A 20,467-nucleotide genomic window follows, 5' to 3' on the forward strand; every position below is an offset into this window, starting at 1 on the left:
AAGAAGGGGATGCAAGGAAAGTCAACATAGGGTGGAGCATTTGGTGTCTGTGTGGGAACTCCTGTTCAAGGAGGGGATGAAAGGACGAAAGTTCTTCACTGAGAGAGTTGTTTGTCATTGGAATGTGATGCCCAAGGAGGTGGTCACCATCCCTAGAAGTGTTCAAGAGGAGATTGGCCATGGTTTAGTAGTCATGAGGTCTATGGTGACAGGTTGGACTTGATGATCCTTGAGGTCTCTTCCAACCTTAGTTATACTGTGATACTGTGACTATGTTGTGGAGGCAGGCATTGCTTCAAAAACTGAGAAACCATGCCACAGTAGCAGTCATCATGAACAGCTCACAGTCACTGCTTGGGGGCAGGATAAGAGCCTGCACTGTCACAAAGTATTGCTGCAAAGAGAAAGGGTCTGGTCTCATGTAGCTGCACCTGGGGCCAATGGGGACACAGGAATGGCTCTGCTCATGGACACTGTCTGCTGTCAGTTCTCACCACAAGGGCTCTGCAGTGAGAGGCTCTTTGCTGAAGCATCAGTCATGAACAAATGGGAGGAAGAGTGGAGATGCCACTTCTTTCCCTCAGCCATGATAATCATGTCATAGTTGTCTGTAAGCTCTTTGAGGACAACTTTCCTTGGGGCTTCACCTGCCTGCTTACCTTGCCCCCTGCACGGCTGTGCTCCCAACAGCAAAGCCTCTGCTGGTGCCATGAAGAGGGGAGTGTGAAATGGCAAGTGACAGCTGCTCGCGGGAGGTTCACACCAACAAAAGGCTGAAGGCTGCTGCCAAAGGCATTGCTGCAATGTTTATTTTCTTTGCATTTGCAGGGTAAAATCGGGAAAGAATTGAGCATATGAGGAAAAAACAGTCAGACAGCTGGGGTCTAACTGTACAAACTGTGGCTGGAGAATGTAGGCAACCGGGGTCATATATACAGTTCAGCATATGCCACATTGATTAAATTAAGTGTATGAAAATATTGATTAGGTCAGATATTATTACATGCATTATGTTTCAGTGTGATTGTAACCCTGGACTGAATTTCCCATCTTCTTTGCAACTGGACAGCAAAATGGAAGTACTAAATCATCTTGAACCTTTATTAATACAAACTAGACTAGAGCTGCAGATAAGAAACTTGGACATCAAATTCCTGCTGCCTGGGGAGCCTAGCAAAGGGTAAACATTCCCAAAGCAGCAGTGCAGAAAATCAACAAGCAAATAAATCTTGCCTAGCACTAACATGTAAGCAGTACCATAGAGACAATTTTCTAGGGACACTCGGCCGTTCCCCTTTACCTACAGCATTGTTCACAGAGCTGCGTGAGCCCAAGTGCACCTGCCCGAGCTCTGGCACAGGTCTGGCCTGGGTTGTGACTAGGAAACACCCTCTCACTGGCATCAGCTCTTTTCTAAGGCAGAGATGGGAGGTGAAAGACCATTTTAGGGTCAAACAGGGGAAAGGGAATAGAAACGGTTGATTTGGACCGAGTTTCTAAGCCATTGCCAGACCTGCAGTAATTACTTGGGTGAAGGAGCAGGACTCACCCCTGGATAGTGTTCACTTTTGTGCAACACTTCTGTGGAACTGGAAACCCTCCCCACTTTGGGTCCTTGGTGGTGCAGCAGTAGTGAAAACCTGATGTGGGATCAGGGGAAGCAAATCTCCAATGTATCAATAGCAGCCAGTTAGGGCAGCATCTGGCTGATTCATCACTGCTGCTCTCTGGAAAAGTCAATTATTTTCTGTTTAGGATTGTGTGAGATAAGTGTCATGTAATAGCCAGCCTTCTGGGAAATCCTTCTGCTGCCACTAACTGTAAGGACTTGGCCGTTTTGTGAGGCTGCTCTAAACCCAGACACCTAACAGGGGCAAGCTTTTCCAGACCTTGTAGGGAAGAACATGCATCTGCTAGTGCTTTGAACACTGAAGGACAGTTCACAATTTATACCTACCTGGACAGGAACTGGTTGCAGGACATGTCAGGCAAAAATAAAACAAGCCATTATCAGGAGCCACAATGAGCAAAATGGCTGTGGGAGCACCATGGCTGTTGCAGAGGAAAGAGTGGGATGGCTGGATGCTGACTGTTGCTGACGGAAGGCATGGCCGTTGTCACTGTCTTCATCTTTCCCATCTCCTCTGTCAGCAACTGGATAACTGTGCTGCCCTGTTCCTGTACTTCCTGTCACCTCTTTGCCAGCAGCAGGGAGTGGGGAAGTGATGACTACCATGGGGAGAAGTGTGTCTCCAGTCAGCACTTTCAAGTTTCTGTCTGCACTGGCACCAGCAAGAATCACAAACCTTCATCCATTTCTCTCTCTCAGCACTGCCTCTTCCTGATAGTCTTCTTTTCCCATGGTGAAGATCAATGCATTCTATACCTCCTCTTCAAGGTCTCAGAGCCAAACTCTGCTGTGCTGCCAAGGAGATGAGCCATCTCTAATTTGTGTTATCAATGCTTTTTCATTTCTTGAAAGAAGATAAAATCTGAGTACTATGATTATTATTACTATTAAACTCCTGGTTTATTATCACAGCCTGGCTAGGAATGATACTCCCAGAACTGCATGGGGTTGTTGTGGCCAATGTGTAGAACCCAGTACTTAGATGTGTTAAATCTCATGCCCTTGTACTCTGCCCATCTGCCCAGCCTGTCAAGGTCCCTCTGCAGAGCTCTCCTACCCTCTAACAGATCAACTCCTGCCCCTAGTTTGGTGTCATCTGCAAACTTAGTGATGATGGATTCAACCCCCTCATCCAGATCATCAGTAAAGATGCTGAACAGGATGGGGCCCAACACTGATCCCTGGGGGACACCACTAGTGACTGGCTACCATTCACCACCACCCTCTGGGCTCAGGCCTCCAGCCAGAGTGCTGCTGTCCAAGCCACGGGGTGACAGCTTGGCCAGGAGTTTGATGTGGGGGACAGTGTCAAAGGCCTTGCTGAAGTCCAGGTAAACTACATCCACAGCCTTCCCCACATCCACCAGGCAGTCATCTGATCATAGAATGAGATCAGGTTGGTCAGGCAGGATGTGTCCCTCCTAAATCCATGCTGGCTGGGCCTGATCCCTTGGCCATCCTGTAAGTGCTGTGTGATTGTCCTGGTAAGCCAGCCCATTACTTTAATGATGTGAACTCTCCTCTTTTCTTCCTGCTGTTTCCCTGAAGAACTTGACATCCATTCCTCCTCTGGAGTGGTGGCTGTTGCCCATCTTCAAACAGGAGGTGCACTACTCACATAGAAGTGCTTGTGACTGTGTTTGAGCAGCTGCATGGCAGGAGAGAATAAAACAACTTGCAGCTCATAGTGATGACTCAATGACTTTGCTATCTATGCAGTAAAGGCAGGTGCTCTTCAGAGCTGTGTGATCACCTCTGCTTTTGGCAGACTCCACCAGGGAGAAAGCAAAGATCTAGTGGCAGGAAAAAAAGACTGGAAACCAAGAAAATGTCACCTCAGTTTCACTCAGGGGTTCAAGAAAATTCTGTGCATTGTCTGACTTACCTGAATCTCATAAAAAAATTACTTACACCTAAGTCTGACACACCACACGGTTTCAATACTGATACACAAAGCCAGCTATTTCCTGAGCGTTTCCTCTCATCCAGGCTGTAAACCTCAGCTCTTGGACTTTGTCTGAAAAATATGAGTGGGCTGCTTTGCCCTCTCCTCCCCTCTCATCAGTCTGTTGCCCTCAGGATCCAGCAGCACATTAATTTCTTGTAGCAACACAGAGATCATAACAGCTTCAAGCAGCATGGGAGGGTAGAGCCAAGGCTTGATTTGCATTAATTTATGCACTAAGGCTTCTCTTTGTCTGAGGAGCTTTTAGCTAATAGATCCCTCATTGGCAGGAGCCAAGGTCTAATTACATGATAAAATTGTGCAGATGTGGCCATAGAAGAGACTCATGCTGTTAATGGAATATTTTTGCACCGTGGCTTGTCCCAGTTTGGACAGAAAAACACAAACTTGTCTTGTCTTTTCTTTTAGCTTTCTTTTTTCTTGTATAACTGCATCTCATGTAGGTGTGCAATTAAAATGAGTACCTCAGCCTCTCTGCTGAAGCTATTACTGCCTAGATGTTTAGAACTGTATTTCAAGAAACTCTGAGGTTTTGGCCTCCTATATCTGACTGTGGGTGAGGAAGGGACCAAAGGGAAAATTCCCTAAAGGAAGTTCACCAAAGCAAGAGATACTCAAGTGAAGTGTGGGGATACTGCTCAGAGAGTTCAAAGACCAATTGTAACCCTGCTTTGAGGAGTAGATAAAGATGAGTGGAACAGACCATGTGAAAAGCTGACAGCTAGGGCATTGGCCACAACAACCCCATGCAGTGCTACAGGCTGGGGACAGAGTGGCTGGAGAGCAGCCAGGCAGAGAGGGACCTGGGGGTGCTGGCTAATAGTAAGATAAATAGGATCCAGCAGTGTGCCCAGGAGGCCAAGAAGGTCAGTGGCATCCTGGCCTGTATCAGGAAGAGTGTGGCCAGCAGGAGTAGGGAGGTCAATGTGCCCCTGTACTCAGCACTGGTTAGGCCACACCTTGAGTCCTGTGTCCAGTTCTTGGCCCCTCAGTTTAAGAAGAACATTGAGACTCTTGAACGTGTCCAGAGAAGGGCAACAAGGCTGGGGAGAGGCTTTGAGCACAAGCCCTATGAGGAGAGGCTGAGGGAGCTGGGGTTGCTTAGCCTGGAGAAGAGGAGGCTCAGGGGAGACCTTATTGCTCTCTACAATTACCTGAAGGGAGGTTGTATGCAGGCAGAGATTGGTCTCTTCTCCCAGGCAACCAGCAACACAACAAGAGGACACAGTCTCAAGCTGCACCAAGGGAGGTTTAGGCTGGATGTTAGGAAGAAGTTTTTCACAGAAAGAGTGATTAGCCATTGGAATGGGCTGCCAGGGAGGTGGTGGAGTCACCATCACTGGAGGTGTTTAGGAAGAGACTGGATGGGGTGCTTGGTGTCATGGTTTAGTTGATCAGATAGCGTTGGGTGATAGGCTGGAGTCGATCTCAAAGGTCTCTTCCAACCTGGTCTGGTCTATTCTATTCTATTCTATTCTATTCTATTCTATTTCCCCAGGAAGGCTTGGAACATGCTCTGGCAGGGGCGTTGGACTAGGCAGTCTCCAAAGGTCCCTTCCAACCCCTATCATCCTGTGATTCTGTGATTTGTATGGGAAGTCAATAGGATTCATGTCATGTGCATAGGCTTGTCCCTTGTTTGTGGAAGATTTTCTGGGGAAAACTCCACAAATTTCCAAGAAATGGAGGAAATACATACTCCAGTTACATAAAATTACAGTGAAACTGGATATGCAGGGGGAAATCTAGATATGAGGTGTCTTTTAGCATGCAGTCTGGGAAAATGTGAACTGCTGCTGTCACTGCAGATGGTGGTATCTGTGGAAAATCACGTTCTGGGATCAAAGAAGGTTTTCAGGAGGAGTTAATGGCATGTGGGTAGCTGGCATAGGGCACTACTGCAAGTGGAGAAAAATTTTACCTTCAATGCAAGTCCAGTGATGCATCTAGTAAAACAAAGTGGAGTTGCCCATTTGCCTCAAGAACCTCATTAGGAACAGTGAAGACAAAAGCATGTTTCTGTGCACCTGCTCCCTGGAAACACCAGGAGAAAAACAGACCAAGCCCTTGGGTGAGGGCTGTGGTATCTGAGTTTGAGCTCTGACCTGGCGATAGCATATCTCTGACTCATGGCCTGAGCAGGTGTCTTCAGTGACCTGTCCTGGCTGTCACTGACAGAAAGCTGTTGAAGGGTGGGCAAGTTTGTATATCAGAGCTTTCCACCGGCAGCCTCCCTCTGCTGCACTTTGCTGCAGCCCCGATGGGGAGACCTAGGAGTGGGCCACTTGTGGTTCTGAAGAGTGGGGTGAAAGCCAGGAATGACTTCAAATGAATGGAGAATTAAGTACTTGGTGAATGAAGCCTTCTGCCAAGGAATGCCTCTGCAGTGGCAAACCCTGGAGCGGTGCACAGAGGTCCTGACAGCAAGGCAAGCACAGTTTGACAGCAAGCAGTACGCAGCTGCACTTCCCTCCCTTTTAGGACACAAGCAGTCCTTGTGACAGCACTTCTTCATTCGTTTTTCTTCCTTTTTTATCTGTTAAAATTGTACCTGCCTTTTACCAGCACAGAAGTGCCTCTTCTAGCTTCATTAGGGAACATGCAGTGCCTAAAGTTTCTAGTCATGCCTGATACTTAAGAATTGTTCCAGACCAATCTTTAGCTAGCTTCAAACTTTACTTTCTAATGTTGCTTCAAACTTTACTTTCTAATATTGCTTCAAACTTTACTTTCTAATAATATTGCTTCTACTGACCACTATTAACAAGTGTAGATCATGGCAGGTATTTTTTCCTTCTGCTCTGTAGGCATTGGTTATGTAGATCAGTGTTTTATCTCTCTTAAAGTCCTCCACCAAGAAAGATGCTGGGGAACTTCCATCCCTGAGGACCTTGGGACCCTGGTCCTAAACCATACCTCACCCTAACTCTGCTGTGGGACAGAAAAATGGTGCTGCACAAAGGTACATAAAGGGTAAGGGGCTTTACTTGTTCATTTATAGAGTGTATTCACTTTCTTAATGTTCTCATGTGTATTCATGTGTGCACTTGCAGCCCAGAAGGCAAATCAGATCCTGGGCTGCAGCAAGAGAAGTGTGGCCAGCAGGACAGGGGAGGTGATTCTCCCTCTCTACTCAGCTCTGGTGAGACCCCACCTGGAGTACTCTGTCCAGTTCTGGAGACCCTATTACAAGAGGGATCTGGAAGCTGTGGAATGTGTCCAGAGAAGGGCCACAAGGATGATCAGAGGACTGGAGCACCTCTCCTATGAGGACAGACTGAAGGAGTTGGGGCTGTTCAGTATGCAGAAGAGAAGGCTCCCAGGTGGCCTTCCAGTATCTGAAGGGTCCTACAAGAAGGCTGGGGAGGGAATTCTCACGATATCAGGTAGTGATAGGACTAGGGGGAATGGAATGAAGCTGGAGGTGGGGAGATTCAGGCTGGATGTGAGGAGGAAGTTCTTCACCATGAGAGTGGTGAAGCCCTGGAATGGGTTGTCCAGGGAGGTGGTCGAGGCCCCGTCCCTGGAGGTGTTTAAGACCAGGCTGGCTGAGGCTCTGTCCAGCCTGATCTAGTGTGGGGTGTCCCTGCCCATGGCAGGGCGGTTGGAACCTGATGATCCTTGTGGTCCCTTCCAACCCTGACTGATTCTATGACTCTCCTTGTTGCATGTATAACCTGAGTGTGCACACTAAAGCCTGTTACAGGCCTCACTGAATGCCTCACTTTTTCCTTTTTTTAACCCTCCTTCCTTCTCACAACATTCTCTTCTGGGGTTCCACCTGAAATAAATGTGAGATTTTAGGAGGAACTTCAAGATACTTGGACTCAGCATGATGCTAACATTTTCTTCTAGGAAGAAATATATGTGTTGTTGCAAACACGCTTGCTAGCAGTGTCTGTTGAGATTTCCTGCTGTTTGCTTCTCTAAGACTGATTTCAATTGCTTGCAGCTTTTCCAGTCTATAACCATTTGTGCTGAAATTGTCCATTTGTGCTTGCAGTGCATAACTCATTGCAATAGTTTGCTGGGAAGTTTCCTGGGATGATAATAAGGCTGTGGTTTGAAGGAGGTGGACAGGAGAACTCCCATTCTAGAAATGGCAGCTTCTCCTACAACAGATTCTGATGATGCTGCAGCATGCATTGCTCCAGGATTTTAGTTCCTTAATAAAATTGCTTAGAAAATTAAACACTCTAAGAAGTAAATTGGAAACTCCAGAGCTAGTGTAGCATGAGTAACCAATTATTCATTTGATTTAGTAGTTTTATGTAACTAATTCAACTTGAGGACAAGACTGACTCAGCAAGGTGATGAAAGAAAATCGTGGTTTTTATGAAGGGAGGGAGAGTGTCAAGACTGTAACACAAAGACCAGTTCTAAAAATACCTGATGCATGATAGTTTTATTCAAGTACAAAAAAAGAAGGGGCCACAGCATAGTGAATAACTGAAAGTCAGAGATTTTTTACCAAGACACTCACCTTTTTTACTTGAAATGAAAAACCAAGCAAGAACCCAAGAGAGTAGCTAAAGGGCCAGGTGTGTTTGCTCAGGCAGGGTGGTGACACAGTGGCAGGCAGGGACAGTCAGACCTGCCCTTTGACTATAGCCTGCACAAAGCTGAAGAAGTGAAGAGAATTGCTGAGAAAGGGCTTTGATCTGCAGGTGATGCCATAAAAAGAAAAAGGAAGGTGTCTGCTTTCTTCTCTTCCTCTTTTGCTCCTGAGAACCTTCTGCTTACATCTATGTGGCTGCTCCTGTACAATGGCAGAAACCACTACAGGCACTCTCCCTGGTATCCCCTTTGTACCTGCACTGAACCTGAGTGCCTCCCTTGTCTAGCTTTAGTATGTTTTCCATGATGGACACTGGAAGAAGAAATGGAAACAGCAGCATCAAGGTTTCAAGGACATGCCAAGAGCAGCACGACTGACAAGTGCTTGTAGGCAGACACTTTCAGGTTAGAGCAGTGAGAATAGAATAGAATAGAATAGAATAGAATAGAATAGAATAGAATAGAATAGAATAGAATAGAGCTTCAAGATCATTGACTCCAACCTATCACCCAACACTATCTAATCAACTAAACCATGGTACCAAGCACCCCATCCTGTCTCTTCCTAAACACCTCCAGTGATGGTGACTCTACCACCTCCCTGGGCATCCAATTCCAATGGCCAATCACTCTTTCTTTAAAGAACTTCTTCCTAACATCCAGTCTAAACCTCCCCTGGTGCAGCTTGAGACTGTGTCCTCTTGTTCTGGTGCTGCTTGCCTGGGAGAAGAGACAAGCCCCCTCCTATCTACAACCTCCCTTCAGGTAGACATAGGGAGCAAGAAGGTCTCCCCTGAGCCTCCTCTTCTCCAGGCTAAGCAACCCCAGCTCCCTCAGCCTCTCCTCATAGGATAAATAAGCAAATCCTGGCACAGTCATGATGAGTCTTTCATGAGAAGAAACTCTTGGGGCTGTTTGAAAACCTGCATGTGGCATCAAATGGGAAGAGTTAAGTGAGGTTTTGTAGGGCTGCTGTAGGAGACACGCTGTGGGCAAGACCCTGTTCCCCGTTAATGAATCACTGACAGCTAGTGTGGCAGGCTTTGGTGGGGACTAAACAGATTTATACTTGCTGGAGCAGAAGCTGGCATGAGAATTTATTGCCTTTTCCAAGATGCAGTATTCCTTCACATCAAACATCTCTTCCACAGCAATTCTCCCCTCCCAACAGCTGACTGCAACTGAGCCCCCCAGGTTAGGTGACATGGGAGTCACAGTAAGCCATCAGAAGAGAAGTTTGCTTGCTCTTACCAGCAATCACCCTGGTCCCATTGTCCAGCTGGCACCACCATCTCCAGGTGGGTTTATAGGAATGTGCATGGCTGCAGCAGGAGATGGGAGAGGGTTCTGTGTCTGCCAAAACTCTACAGGAAGGTGGATGCTACCATTTTCTGGGCTGACAGTGGCTCCCCTGCCTGCTATCTCTGGCTGTGCTGTCTCCACTTGTTTCTGTCTGTGTTAACGGTAAGAACTTAGGTGCAAGGAGAGCAACCTCCACCTCCTCTGTTTGCCTCTCCAGTACTCTTCCTACCTCCTCAGTGCTTTTCTGGTCCTTACAGCTCTCAGCATCACCCATGACAGAAGTAACAAATGAGATGTGGCATGTACGAATGCTACACTTTTAATGATGCAGGTGTCATTTTCCCTCTTTTCCTTTCCTTTCCAAGTCTTTGGGCCAGGGACAAAGAAGGAAATGTTACAAGGAGGACTATGTCTTGGCACTGGGGTCATGTGCAGGGAGCCAGGGCCTGGGTATGGTCAGTCTAGGATGCTTAAGCAGCAAGACAGAACCTGGGGACTGAAGCCTGAGTCCCTTCTGAGTGTGAATGCTGGCTAGGACACCTTTCATGCCTCCCTTGGTGGTCCAAGGTAGACCACCTCTGTCATTCATAGATGATTTCCCAGCAATTTGTTTTCTGAGTTGTTTGCAATAAGAGACTAGGGTCTCAACTGCAGAACAGTTTTCTACAAACAGTTGTAGTTGCCTTGGATTTATTATATCCCATGTAATACCTGAAACCTTGAAATGAATCAAGAAAATCTGGCAGAGTGAATGAATCCTTTTTGCTTTAGCTTATGCTCCTTGGTGCTTGGAGAAATATCACTCCCTCATTTCATGAGAGAAACTGATGTTGTGGAACCCTTGGATACCTCAACACTGCAGAGACTCCTGGAGCAAATAACTGGGCCTTTCTAGGTCAGAGTTTTAATAGAATGTAAATAATAAATAGAACATGCCCCAAGCAGCTACCATTGTTTGCAGGTGGTGACCAGTTCCTGACCTTGATGTTTATGACAGAGGTGAGGCAAGAGATGGAGATTTGGATCAATGTGTTTGCAGGAGGTGAAGCCAAGTAGATAGCAGGTTCCCAACACAGAAGAAATACCTATTAATAACTCAGAAGGAGGAGCCTTCATGTTCTCTCTCTGAACTACACTCTTGTGTAGGATATCTTGGGTTAACCTGTGCCTTACCAGCATTTCCTCCTTCCTCACAGAGACTACAGAGTAACTCATCAGCAAACTTGCTGATCATGAATTATTTATCTCCTGGTTAGTCCAGAGCCTCCCCCCACATGGTGTAGCTCTGGATTCCCAAGCAAAGCTATTGGGTCCAGATCATTGCTGCTTACACCATCTTGTGAAAAAGGAGGTCTGATGCAGTGCAAGAATGACAGCTGTCTCTCAGGTCCACTGGTCAGCAGAGAAGAGCCACAAAGATGATCAGAGGGCTGGAGCACCTCTCCTATGAGGACAGACTGAAGGAGTTGGGGCTGTTCAGTCTGCAGAAGAGAAGGCTCCAAGGTGACCTAATTGTGGCCTTCCAGTATCTGAAGGGGGCCTACAGGAAGGCTGGGGAGGGACTTCTCAGATTATCAGGTAGTGACAGGACTAGGGGGAATGGAATGAAGCTGGAGGTGGGGAGATTCAGGCTGGATGTGAGGAGGAAGTTCTTCACCATGAGAGTGGTGAAACCCTGGAATGGGTTGTCCAGGGAGGTGGTTGGGGCGCCATCCCTGGAGGTGTTTAAGAGCAGGCTGGACAAGGCTCTGGCCAGGCTGATCTAGTGTGGGGTGTCCCTGCCCATGGCAGGGGGGTTGCAACTAGATGATCCTTGTGGTCCCTTCCAACCCTGACAGATACTATGAGATACTATGAAGGTTTTGAGACCTTGGTTTAAAGGCAGCTAATTGAAGGTCTGAGCTTTTAAGATGCTGCAAACTCAAGTAGGGCAAAACCTTTCAGCACTTCATGAATTTTAGTGAATATAAATGAAGTCCAGAAGACAAATGCTGTGCTCAAAGGCTTTGCTGGATCAATATACTTTGCAGCACCAGTTCCAGAGGTGGATGATTAACTGTAGATGACAGACTCTTCCACAGTAAATTCTCTGGAGCATCATGACTGGCTGCAAGGACCTCTTGAGACAGTAAAGACTTTTGCTTGTGTTTGCCCATCAGTACAAACATCCAGAGTGCTGTGGCCAACAGTAATTTCCAATGGTTCCAATTTTTAATGACCATCAAGTATTTCTGCCCTGCTCCAGAATGGACAGGATTGCAATTCCACATGGCCAAAACCCAGCCACAGAACATGCCACCTTTTCCCACAGGGCAGTTAAAAGGAAAAGAAAGAATCTGAGGAGCATGGTCAGCATCCACCAGTAGGAAACTGGGGAAGGTGATGTCTGTGACAAGAGCAGATGTGAGGTCCCTGCTCTCTGCAGGGGACACTATAGGACTGAAGTACCCTTGCTGACATTGCTGTTAGGACGAGACAGCTTTCCACAGCCAAGTGATGGTGACTGTCTTGCCTCCCCAGTACTGTATCCCATTGCAGAATATACCATAGCTTCTGGTAGCTTGTCAACATCAAGGGAATCCCTTGGTTTTCTGGGGAAGAAAGCTCAGGTATGCACTGCTGGCCTGCATCAGAAATAGTGTGGCCAGCAGGAGCAGGGAAGTCATTGTGCCTCTGTACTCAGCGCTGGTTAGGCCACACCTTGAGTAGTGTGTCCAGTTCTGGATCTTGAATGTGTCCAGAGAAGGGCAATGAGGCTGGTGAGAAGCCTTTAGCGCAAGCCCTATGAGGAGAGGCTGAGGGAGCTGGGGTTGCTTAGCCTGGAGAAGAGGAGGCTCAGGGGAGACCTTATTGCTCTCTACAACTACCTGAAGGGAGGTTGTAGACAGGTGGGGGTTGGTCTCTTCTCCCAGGCAACCAGCACCAGAACAAGAGGACACAGTCTCAAACTGTGCCAGGGGAAGTTTAGGCTTGAGGTGAGGAGAAAGTTCTTCACAGTGAATTGTTAGCTGTTGGAATGGGCTGCCCAGGGAGGTGGTGGAATCACCATTCCTGGGATGTTCATAAAGGGGTTGGACGTAGCACTTGGTGCCATGATTTAGTAGTCATGAGGTCTTGGGTTGGACTTGATGATCCTTGAGGTCTTTTCCAAACTTATTGATTCTATGATTCTACAATTCTACTGTGTACCCAGTATATATAGCCAGGGGAATAGGACCCTGACACATAGCAGAGGGATGGATCACTTTGGATGTATCACTTTGGATGTATCAGGTATACCACAACACACATGTTGAAGGAACTGAACAGCCTTGAGGCTGTGGTTAAGGCTAATTCTGAGAACTTCTCCCAGTGCATCTTCAGAATAAGTTGCTAGAGTTTTCCTGTGAAGTGATCATTAGTTGGAGGTATAGTCATAGATCTGCAGTGGGTGTAAATTGACATCTGGTCTCTAGCTGTCAGTAAATCTGCACTGCAGGAGTGTCCATCTCATTTTTTCTTCATTAGCAATTTGAATCAATAGTAAAAAGTGTCACAAACCTGATCTAATTGTAGAAACTTAGATTGATTTGTGTTCCACAGGAGACTTTTCTGGGTCAGGTTCTGTGCCGGGTTCTGCACACTGGCCACAACAACCCCATGCAGTGGGGGTCAGATTGGCTGGAGAGCGGCCAGGCAGAGAGGGACTTGGGGGTACTGGCTGATGGTAGGCTGAACATGAGCCTGCAGTGTGCCCAGGTGGCCAAGAGGGCCTGCATCAGAAACAGTGTGGCCAGCAGGAGCAGGGAGGTCATTGTGCCCCTGTCCTCAGCACTGGTTAGGCCACACCTTGAGTCTGGTGTCCAGTTTTGGGCCCCTCAGTTTAAGAAAGATGTTGAGTTGCTGGAGAAGGGCAACAAAGCTGGGGAGGGGTTTGGAGCACAAGCCCTATGAGGAGAGACTGAGGGAGCTGGGGTTGCTTAGCCTGGAGAGGAAGAGACTCAGGATAGGTACATCTCAGAATTTGAGAAAGACAATACACATCAACAGTGCCAAATTAAGTTTGTGTTCCTCAGTGTGTGGCATTTTCAAGTGTAAAAATCAGAAATGAATCATTTTTTCTGAGTTGGCAATGTATAATTTTTTTCCCAGTCAGATGAAGCCAATTGTGTATGGTATACAGTATATATATAACCTTCTATACATTTATTTTACATACATCATATACAGATTCACAGATTGCATTGGATTGGAAGGGAACCTCAAAGGTCACCTTTTCCAGCTCCCCTGCAGTGATCAGGGACACCTCCAACTAGATCAGGTTACCTAGGGCCACATTGGGTCTGATCTTGAATGTCTCATGGGATGGGGCCTCAATCACATCCCTGGACAATCTGTTCCAGTATTTTACAACTCTCATTGTAAACAACTTCCTCCTCATGTCCAACCTAAACCTACCCTGCTCCAGTTTCAAACCATTGCCCCTCATCCTGTTGCTACAAGCCCTTCTAAAAAGTCCTCCCCCAGCCTTCCTGTAGGTCCTCTTCAGATACTGAAATGTAGTTATAAAGTCTCTCTGGAACCTTCTCTTCTCCAGACTGAGCAGCCCCAGTTCTTTCAGGCTGTCTTCATAGTAGAGCTATTCCACCCTGCTGATCTCAGTCTTAAGCTGCACCAGGGGAAGTTTAGGCTTGAGGTGAGGAGAAAGTTCTTCACAGAGAGAGTCATTAGCCATTGGAATGGGCTGCCCAGGGAGGTGGTGGAGTCACCATCCCTGGAGGTGTTCAAGAGGGGATTGGACGTGGCACTCAGTGCTATGGTCTAGTCATGAGGTCTGTGGTGACAGGTTGGACTCGATGATCTTTGAGATCTCTTCCAACCTTAGTGATACTGTGATACTGTGATCTTCATGGCCCTTCTCTTTACCCACTCCAACAGGTCCATGTCCCTCATGTTTCAGAGCTGGACACAGTATTCCAGGTGAGGTCTCACCAAAGCAGGATAAAGTGATAAAATCACCTCTCTGGAACTGCTGGCCACACATCTTTTTATGCAGCCCAGGATGCGTTTGGTCTTCTGGGCTGCAGGTGCACTTTGCTGGCTCACATCCAGGTTCTCATCCAGCACTACCACAAGTCCTTTTCTGCAGGGCTCCTCTCAATTTCATCGGCCCCCACTCTGTGTTGAAATCAAGGATTGTCCCCACCTAAGTGCAGGACCCTTTGCCTTATTGATATATAGATTGTAAGTATTTATTCACATGATCCTATCAGATTTATAAAACCAATGGAACAGTCAATATTATATTCATCTATTTTTAAAGTTCTACAATATTGATAAAAGCTGAAAAAAACACAGAGGCACAATTTTTGTGCTCCTCTGCTTGCAAAACTCATTGTACTCAGCTGGATGAATAATGAAAGGGAGAAATACTCTGTATCCTTTCCATGCCATTGTAGTCATGTTTCATTAATCAAATCCTTCAGTTTCCCAATTTTCCTTGAAACTATTCTGACATTATTTCAAGGGTGTTAAAACGCAGGAGAGGGAGCGAGAGAGCAGGGGACGTATAAGGCATCCAGATCTCACCATTGTAGAGCTTTTGTTGTTTTGATAATTCAGGTAAACAGATCTTAGAAAACTTTTCAAGGTATCCAAAAATTAGCCCCATTAGATGGTAGCAAAAACCAATGGCAGCTCTGCTTCGCGCACGTTAAGCACTGTCGAAAGTGCTCTCTGAAATCAAATCCAAGGCATCTCACATTTGCACCCCAGGTTACCAGGTTATACTTTGCTATACTCCCCAAGCACCAGAGTGATAGTGCTTGTCCTGGGCTTGTGTTTTCTTAGAGGCCTCTGAAGAGTGCATAGGAGTCATTTCCTGTGGACAAATCCCTGAAGTTGACCTCACTGCTCTCCTGCCTCACTCTGCTGCCCTGTCACACTGTGGGCTCTCTCTGCCCCGAGATCCTCCCTTCAGAGCTGTGAAGAGACAGAACTGTGATGGGAATCTCAGAGCAGTCTGAGGTGAGGTGGGTCCCGCTGGGCTGTGTATGTGCATCACTGCTGCCAGAGATGAAATAGCTGAGGGCAATAGTTTGGACCAGGAAGGGAGAATTAAATAAGGTACCCTGCTGCTTCTTTTGTAGTGTTAACACCAGGCCTCAGCCATTACTTTCCAATGCATTCTGCTCCTTTCCATTCATGTGCAGCCAAGGGCAGGTCTGAGTGCCCCCAGCTGCCACCATGTGACCCTACCTAAGCAAATACACCTGGCTCCCAGCTGTGATGCACGGTCCTTTTGAGGAAAGCGTGTTTCCTCTGGGCTTTGACACCCCCTTGGAGAAGTGAGATGAAAAGTTCAGGTTTATAAAAGAAAACAAGATGTGCTTCTATCATGTGATGTGATCTTTGGTGTCTTCCAGCAAGAGTCTTGCCCAGCTTCCAATCTTCTCTATTTGCAGATATTGCCACCTGTACAGAGCGCTGACAAGTGGAAGAGGAATACAGAGCCAAGGCTGGGAAAGGCAAAATGACTTATTAATGGGAAAGGAACAGAAGGAACAGAGCAGAGATTGGAAGAGAAACCTAGAACAGGGAAAATCTTTGTCTTCTGATGATTCAAGGTTTGGTATCCTATCCTGATATAAAATCCTAAGGCTCAAGATGCTTTCCAAAAGTGCATTCCTCTCTTTGACTCTTGAACAGAGGAACAGCTTCTGCCAGACCCTGCAAGCCTGACTAAGTGGCTTAGGAAGCATTGGTTATCTGCATGTCTAGAGTCTTTCAGTTCCAGGGTTTCAATTTCACCTCTCCCTGCACTGTGGTATGCTCACAGACTGTCATGCAAGTTCACTATCACCTTTCTGGAAAAACTGACTTCCACCTTCCCTCCCAATGGCTTTTATCTCAGCAATCACTGAGAACCACTGTGGGCATCCCAGTATGTTTGACTTTAATTAAACTCGTCACAAAGCAAAGCACAATGGTTTTTATTGAGATAAAAATGGCAGTGAAAAAAACAAAGAGAGACATAGAAACCATAAATAGCATATGCATATGTCAAGCTTACCAGGAATCCTCTTCAGCAGAGGGAGTTGGGAGAGCCAAGGCCTGAGTTTCCTTATAATTTGTTTGAGCCAACTTCCTTGTGCATCTTTGTACAATTTGACCTGTCTTGACAGGCATCCAGCAATAATTCAAATGGTTATGACAGTTTCTCTCAAAAGGCAAACATGCCCACAGCCAATTGTCTGCATAGCAAGAAGAAGGAATTAATACTGGGCCTGTGCCATGAGCACACCAAGGAGTACCCAGTCAGTGTAGCTCTTTTGTGATGGATACACCTGCAGCCACAGCATCTGCTCTGTATTGGCTGTTGAACTCCTAAGCGTGCTCCTCACAGGCACTGTGTGCAGGTCAGTAAGTGCTGTGTCACTGCCTGGGTGCAAACTATTGTTCCTGTGGTGTTTGTCAACGGACTGGAGGGGGAAAGAAATCTGTTTTGGCAGGATATAAATTCCCCTGACCATATACCAGCTCTCCTTAAGCAGGGACAGAGTGCAAGAGATGAAGCTTCTCATCCTGATCATCTTCCTGAGCACTTTGTGCACAGGGGCCCGTGAATACACCTCTGTCCTCACTGTGCCCAATGGAGGCCACTGGGGCAGCTGGGGGAGCCAGCAATTTTGCCACTATGGCTATGCCAAAGGATTTTCACTGAAGGTAAGGTTCTCCCTGTTTCCCACCATCTGATGTCCCTGCACCCTGGTCTATAGCTCTCCAGCTCTCTCCAGGAGTGTCCTTTCTAGAGCGTAAGGTCTTTCTGCAGAGGTTTCCCTCTTCCTGAGCACAGTACTCTGTATATAAAACTATGAGTCTTCTGGAAAATGTAGGTTAGAAAATGTTGCCACTGTAGTCATAGCAGGAAAGCAAAACACGATTTTAGGATAAGAGGGCTCCCATTTGATAGAGCCAAACTGGAGCTGCTGGCTGAATTGTTGGTTCTCAATCTGGGTAAATTGTGTGCTGGAAGATACATGCTCTACATGTGTCTGATGTTGCTGGGAGAGGCCATGCCAGTGCCAAAACTTGCTGCTGGAGGCATGGGGAAAGGGACAACCATCCTGGAAGTCAGAGTCTCTGCCTTACATGTTGGGGCCGAAACAGGAAACATGAAGGAGTACATGTTACAGGGCTTATGTAGGTACACTGAAGCTTCTCAGTGACAGGCACCTTATTCCCATGTGCTTGCCAAGATATATTATCTTCCTCATTACAGAAAGAAGGTAAGCCTGTTTACAAGTGGCACTTAAGAGACCTTTCCTGTGTCTTCTTCCCCTTGCCTTTATTTCTGTGCCTATGTGACTTCTACTGCAGGTGGAGCCCTCCCAGTTTGGAGGAGATGACACATCTTTGAATGGCATACGCCTGCATTGCGAAGATGACTTAGTGGTGGAGTCCTTGGTGGGGAAGTAGGTAACACTGTGGTTTCTCCCCTGTGTGTCATGCACCAGCTCACAAAATACCCATAGGCATCATCACTTGCAGGATTATCTTCTCTGCATGTGATGGGTTATGCCCATCCTGAAAGCAGGGGGTAGGGGAGGGCGTGTGAGAGCTTTGCCCTCCCCAGAAGGGGCTTTCCCCTCCAGGAAACTGAGTTAGTCTGTTCCACTACCCCTCCCTGTCCAGCAAGTCTATAAAAAGGAAGACACTGCAGTCATTTGCTCTTTTGCTTCTGCCTTGCCTGGACGAGAGGAGTGAGTCACTGCTGGCTTCCTGCTTCTCTGCCATATGGTCAGGCCTGGTCTTTTCTCCCTGCTGCATCTTCAAAGGACTGTTGGTTTTGTATATATATATTCTCCCTATCTATCCCTTGTGAACCCTTCCTGTTATTGTTATATATATATATATTTTAAAGAAAAAATTTCCTCTCTACTTCCAAATCGACTTCAAATTATTTCTCAGTAGATTTACCTCCTCCTTTTTTTTCCTTATCCCCCTTTCTTTCCTTTTCTTTAGAGGAGGGGAAGGGGGAAGAGAGGGAGGGATTCTCAGTCTTACCCCCCCATCTGAGCTCTTAAATTCCAGTTAAGGCTCAAACCACCACAGTATTTTTGGTGCCCAACGTGGGACTTGAACTCACAACCCTGAGATCGAGTCTGACTTACTCTGTCTCTCAGTATTGTAGTATAAAGTAAATGAAGCAGGTGCGTGGGGCTTTTGTTTGTAATCAAACATGCTTACTTCACATTACCTCTTTCTGTTTGCTCTTGAAATTCTTGCAGAGCAGTGTGAACACCTATATACAGTTCTGAGTATAAAGTCCTGCTTTGGAAAGTGGTGCTGGGCAGTGACTGGCTGGAGGGTAGCCCTGAGGAGAGAGACTTGGGGGTGCTGGTGGACAAAAAGCTCAACATGAGCTCTCAGTGTGCACTTGCAGCCCGCAAGGCCAATCAGATCCTGGGCTGCATCAGGAGAAGTGTGGCTAGCAGGTCGAGGGAGGTGATCCTCCCCCTCTACTCAGCCCTGGTGAGACCCCACCTGGAGTACTGTGTCCAGTTCTGGAGCCCCTATTACAAGAGGGATGTGGAGGTGCTGGAACGTGTCCAGAGAAGGGCCACGAGGATGATCAGAGGGCTGGAGCACCTCTCCTATGAGGACAGACTGAAGGAGTTGGGGCTGTACAGTCTGCAGAAGAGAAGGCTCCGAGGAGACCTAATTGTCGCCTTCCAGTATCTGAAGGGGGCCTACAGGAAGGCTGGGGAAGGACTTCTCAGGATATCAGGTAGTGATAGGACTAGGGGGAATGGAATGAAGCTGGAGGTGGGGAGATTCAGGCTGGATATGAGGAGGAGGTTCTTCACCATGAGAGTGGTGAAACCCTGGAATGGGTTGTCCAGGGAGGTGGTCGAGGCCCCGTCCCTGGGGGTGTTTAAGAGCAGGCTGGATGAGGCTCTGTCCAGCCTGATCTAGTGTGGGGTGTCCCTGCCCATGGCAGGGGGGTTGGAACTAGATGATCCTTGTGGTCCCTTCCAACCCTGAATGAAACTATGAAACTATGAAACTATGAAATCTGCAACACATGGGGCACATTTGAGAAAAGGGGTTTTATAGCCATCTATTTGGAAACTGGTTGAAGCCCTGGCGCTGATGCAGTGAACAGCAGTGCACCTTCTTTCTGCCCAGTGTGTACTTGTCAGGCAGGTCAGGGATGATGCATCATAAAACACGTGTTCGGGATGTCCTCAGAGTTTTCACCAGAACTATAACGACACAATCTCAGAGCACCTGGTGAGATACCAATAAAGAGAAAAGTACATCCTTAGAAGTGAAAAAAGGGAGAAACTAAGGTCCCCTAGACTACAGCAGGATGTTGTGCTGGTCACTTCTGTGAGCAAGGAAGCATCAAGCTTCAAGGCAGCATGCCAAGCAGAAAGAGCACTTCCCAGCAATTTGCAGAGCCCAGACATTCCTCTGTCTATTTTCTGTCAGGTGGGGTACCTGGACCACCTTCCAAGTTTGCCCTGCAGGCTATTTGATCTCCTTCTCATTGAGAACAGAGAAGTCCCAAGGAGGAGGTGATGACACAGCAGCCAACAACATCCAGTTCACATGCTCAGATGAAAGTGTGCTAGTAGGTGATGGACTATCCTGGGGTAGATTTGGCCCATGGAGCAAAAGCTGCAACATATGTGGCCTTCAGACCAAGGTAGAGCCCCCACAGGGGCTTCAGGATGACACAGCACTCAATAATGTGAAGTTCTTCTGCTGTAAAAGAGCACTTGCTCCATCTTCATGACTGCCTACACACCTCATGTGCAATGAAACACCGGTAAAGCTTGGCTCTAGCTTTGTACTGGATGTGCCTGTGATGTTTTGATTGCCTGCATCTTGCCATGCCAGCCAATGCCTTTCGTGATGATGTCTTTTACAGCTACCACTATGTTAGCACAGTTTCTCATAGTTACCAAAGAGTATTACGTTCACAAGAATCATCACATCATGTAATTTCTGGTGTATTACTGTGA

At 47.0% G+C, this 20,467-nt stretch overlaps 1 protein-coding gene across 1 annotated transcript; it reads left to right on the forward strand.

The window, feature by feature from the left end:
• Positions 1-17,003: 17,003 nt before the first annotated feature.
• Positions 17,004-20,238, forward strand: LOC137445861 (vitelline membrane outer layer protein 1-like). The gene is made up of 3 exons (XM_068148015.1): positions 17,004-17,159; positions 17,814-17,908; positions 19,932-20,238. Exons 1-3 carry the CDS (start codon positions 17,004-17,006, stop codon positions 20,236-20,238), a joined length of 558 nt encoding a protein of 185 aa, XP_068004116.1.
• The last annotated feature ends 229 nt before the right edge of the window (positions 20,239-20,467 follow it).

This window comes from Melanerpes formicivorus, unplaced genomic scaffold (assembly GCF_026170545.1).
Source record: "Melanerpes formicivorus ecotype bairdi unplaced genomic scaffold, bMelFor1.0.p_v2 SCAF_1, whole genome shotgun sequence".
Taxonomy (NCBI): domain Eukaryota; kingdom Metazoa; phylum Chordata; class Aves; order Piciformes; family Picidae; genus Melanerpes; species Melanerpes formicivorus.